We start from the raw sequence: 3,836 nt of genomic DNA, 5'->3' as shown, positions 1-3,836 counted from the left end.
TTCATTGCTTTAGACTGCACCCTAGTCTCTTTCCACTGGCCAGTATCTTATCTGAATATCATTCAAGAGCATTTACTTCCTGTTTGATACCATGCTTTTGCAAGACCAGGCACAGACCTTATGACCAGTGTTGCGAAAAGGTACTTTTTAAAGTGATTACTTTGTTACTTACCTTAAAAAGTAACTAGTTACTTTGCAAAGTTATTCTTTATTAAAAGTAATTCATACTTTTAATATTAATACGTTTATTTATATAGCACCATTCATAGAATGCAACTCAAAGTGCTTCATAAAATGGATTGATTAAAACCATAAATGACTACATTTTTGCGTTACCTACTTCAAAAACATGCTGTAGCAACATGGCTATGTTGTCAATCATTGTTATAAAATGCACTCCAAGGCTTTTTATAACAGTAAGCAAATCTCATTTATAACAAGCATACTAGATTGCATTTTTTCAATTAGCAGCATGTTCTCTCATGACAATAAAACACAGGTCACAGTCACACCTGATGCACGGGTCCCTTTTAGCAAGTGTTAATTGAAATGTTAAAAAAATAACTTGTTCATCACATGTATTTATATTGCTGTAATGTTGTTGTTATCATAAACTTTATTTATAACAGAACACTATGTTCCAAAGCTAATGTAGTAGGACTGAATGAGCAGTTAGCTTGGTGCCCCATCAATGATTCATTAATAGGCTGGAGGATAATGTTATTACTCAACAGGGAAGAAGTCAGTCTGCAAAAAGCTTTGAAATGATCTGATTCCACTGACCAGCAACAGTCTGATCTCAGAGCTACACACGACACTCTGGAAACCACAACAATTTTTTATCATTATCCTTTTGTTGTTAAAGGTGAGTTCAGTCTATCCTCCTTGAGAACTGAGAGAGAGAGAGAGAGAGAGAGAGAGAGAGAGAGAGAGAGAGAGAGAGAGAGAAAGGAAGAGAGAGAGAGAGAGAGAGGAAGAGAGAGAGAGAGAGAGAGAGAGAGAGAGAGAGAGAGAGAGAGAGAGCATAGCTTGAGCTGGGTTTCAGACCTATATGGTCAGGTAATAAGATATTCTCAGGTAAGTATATTAACCACTCAGCACTAAGGTGTCTGGCTCTATTTTTAGAAGAGCAAAAAGAACAGTCCGCTTTTGCCTCTTAGTGTCAACTTGACACCCAAGTGTATTTTTGATAAAATAAATTATACATACAATATAAGACACCAGAGATGCATTGTGTAGAACTGAGAGACAAACCTTTTTTTTTTTGGCTCCGAGGATTTGTTCTGAGTTATTAACCATTAAGTTATTTTATACTTCATTACCTTTTCCCAAAGTATTAGAGGATCTCAAAGAAACATTCTGTTCTTCTTTTTTGTCACGTCTTCATTCTTACTTTGTTATTTGACAACTCCTTTTATCCAACAGTATAATATCCAAGAGATTTAGAACGAGTTTAAGGAGATGTGAAGACACAATCAACTCCTCTTATGGCCTAGAAATGATAAAATACTCTGTGACATAGAAAAAGAGAGACTAATCCCTTAGGCATAAAAGATTACATGGCCATGAACTTAGAGAAGTGATTTTTCCTCAGAAAACCTTTTCTGTTAAGTACTGAATCAGACCCAGAAGATGCTAAAGTCATCTTAAATGCAAATTTGATTACTATTATTCTTGTTTAGAACATGGATATGTGTAACACTTTCAAAATTTTTAAATCAGTATTGATATTAAAGTATTGCTTCCTACACTCAATCTATTAAGTAGCCATAGTGTTTTATGGGAACAGTGATATAAACATACTATATCTCTACATATTTGTAATACTCATGCTCTCTAATGTATGGCTATACTGCCATAAGATGAAGGTATATTACAGCTCAATACAGATGTTTTCACTGTAGTACTGCTATGTTATAGTACCTTATAATAGCATACTTTTGGGACTGTAATGTTTCCTTTTGACCAGTTAATTATGCAATCTTTATAGAAAGTGTTATCCAACTTCCCTTGGTCACAATTACCTTCACAGCATGAGATGAGTTAGAATAATTACAATGTTTTGCTGTTGTCGGTGGAAAAGAAAAGCTGCCTTTGTTTTGCCACAAAATGCATGAATATCAGTATATATTTTTTCAGGAAGTCAGATTCATGGGTGATAAAAGTTAAAAACTAATAGTTGGAGAAAATTTAAGTTTTTTGGTTGGGTGACTCAACAACAGTATTTTTCAAAAGGGCATCTTTTGGCTCAGTTCTGTCCATGTTCTTCTCATCATCCCACCATGTTTTTTTCATGTTGTTGCTTTCAGGGCACTTGCTTAATTTGATCCAACCTGATGGAGCTGTGTTGCCTGGTTTGGTTATGCTTCATGTGCTCTGTTTTGTTGGTGGCTATCCCACCGGGGCGCCCTGCTCTGTCTGTGAGGACATGGTGCCCCATCATGGGGTGCAGCCACTGCCTTCACGAGCACCCTGCACTGTCCTCACCAACACCAGGACATTTCAGCCAGGCCATGACATCAATCTGTGATACCATTTAGAGATAAGTAAAAAAAACAAAAAAACCAAAATTATTATTATCAGTATACAGGAATATATAGTCATATAGAGTAATAAGTATTGTATTACATTATGAATTCATGATTAGAACATTTACAAAGTGCTTGAAAACAACTTTTTCACTTCACAAAGAATTAAACAGGAATTCAAAATCCATAAAATTTATCACAGTATTTTTTTTATTTTTTTATTTATTTATTTTTTTACAGTTGACTCATCATGTATATGCATCTTTGTAAAATACTTTGTAAATTACATAAAAGACATGATTAGATCAGTAATGTGCACCTTGCAGAACCATTGTACAGCTACTATATGTGCAGTAATAGACACCAGTGCCTAAATTGAGTTTAACAGTGAAAGATTGTGGGCTCCTCAGTCACATCTTTGCTGGATGTAGTAGTGGTAATAGTAGTGCTTTATTAATCCCACTCTGGGAAACACAGAGGTCACTGGAGCTCTTAAACTTCCACTGTCATCCTTGCCTCCTGCTATCAATGTCAAAGAGTAAAAAAATCAGAAATGATTAAAATCTTTAATGACTCCAGGGCCTTAATATTTCAAAGCAGATACATTATGAGGACAGAGTATTGACGTACCAGGGCGAGGCAAAGGGGAAAGGGCTTGTGTCCCCTTTGGACTTTATCTATACACATGCCTGCCTCTTCTGGTGAATGTCTTTTTCTTTTAATTAGTGAAACTAAAGAGTTTAAAAAAGTCATTAACATTATAAAGCATATAGTGTGTTTGGTCTGTAAATATAAAATTACTACTATTTTCAGTGATATTAGTTTAGAGGCTGTAATTGTTGTACTTTCATGAGGACACATGAATATTTTAAGTCACAAAATGTTCATGCGTGACAAGTCATTTAGGATACTGGATAGTTTAGAACATAAGAACATTCTCAAAAAAGGTGAAACCGAATCTTTTAATTGATTTGGGGATTGTGTCGGATCAGTAGTGAGACCACTGTGTTCTCCCCCACAGACCAGAATGGGCCAGATTACAGCGGTGTGCTGCTGGAGGCTCGGACCAGGAGCTAAAGCACCAACACGCTGGGGAGCTGGCACCTCCCTCCTCCAGACGCCAAACTGCTTGAAGTGTGTCTCGTTTACTTTCCAGTTTTCTACTTTACGTGGCTGGCATTTTAACTGCTCAAGTGTTAGCAGGAGTGAGGGTTTGGTCTGGCTGCGGTAGGAGACGTTGGATTGGCTGAAGGAAAACCTCTGCATCTCCTCGCCATGTGTATTGTGACGTCACAGGTGCTGAGATAA

The 3,836-nt window shown here is 36.5% G+C and overlaps 1 protein-coding gene across 1 annotated transcript; it reads left to right on the top strand.

Moving 5' to 3' along the window:
• The first annotated feature begins 1,685 nt into the window (after positions 1-1,685).
• Positions 1,686-3,836, top strand: LOC139639332 (putative defense protein 3). The gene is given in 4 exon segments (XM_071513420.1): positions 1,686-1,695; positions 2,310-2,510; positions 3,550-3,662; positions 3,825-3,836. Coding segments are annotated over 4 exon segments (336 nt in total).

Source organism: Centroberyx affinis, unplaced genomic scaffold (genome assembly GCF_046629955.1).
Source record: "Centroberyx affinis isolate AG114_WGS23_722 - 3 ecotype Tasmania unplaced genomic scaffold, CSIRO-AGI_Caff_v1 ptg000281l_1, whole genome shotgun sequence".
Taxonomy (NCBI): Eukaryota; Metazoa; Chordata; class Actinopteri; order Beryciformes; family Berycidae; genus Centroberyx; species Centroberyx affinis.
Note: the sequence above shows the minus strand (reverse complement) of the source record. Positions and strands in the feature narration are given on the sequence as shown.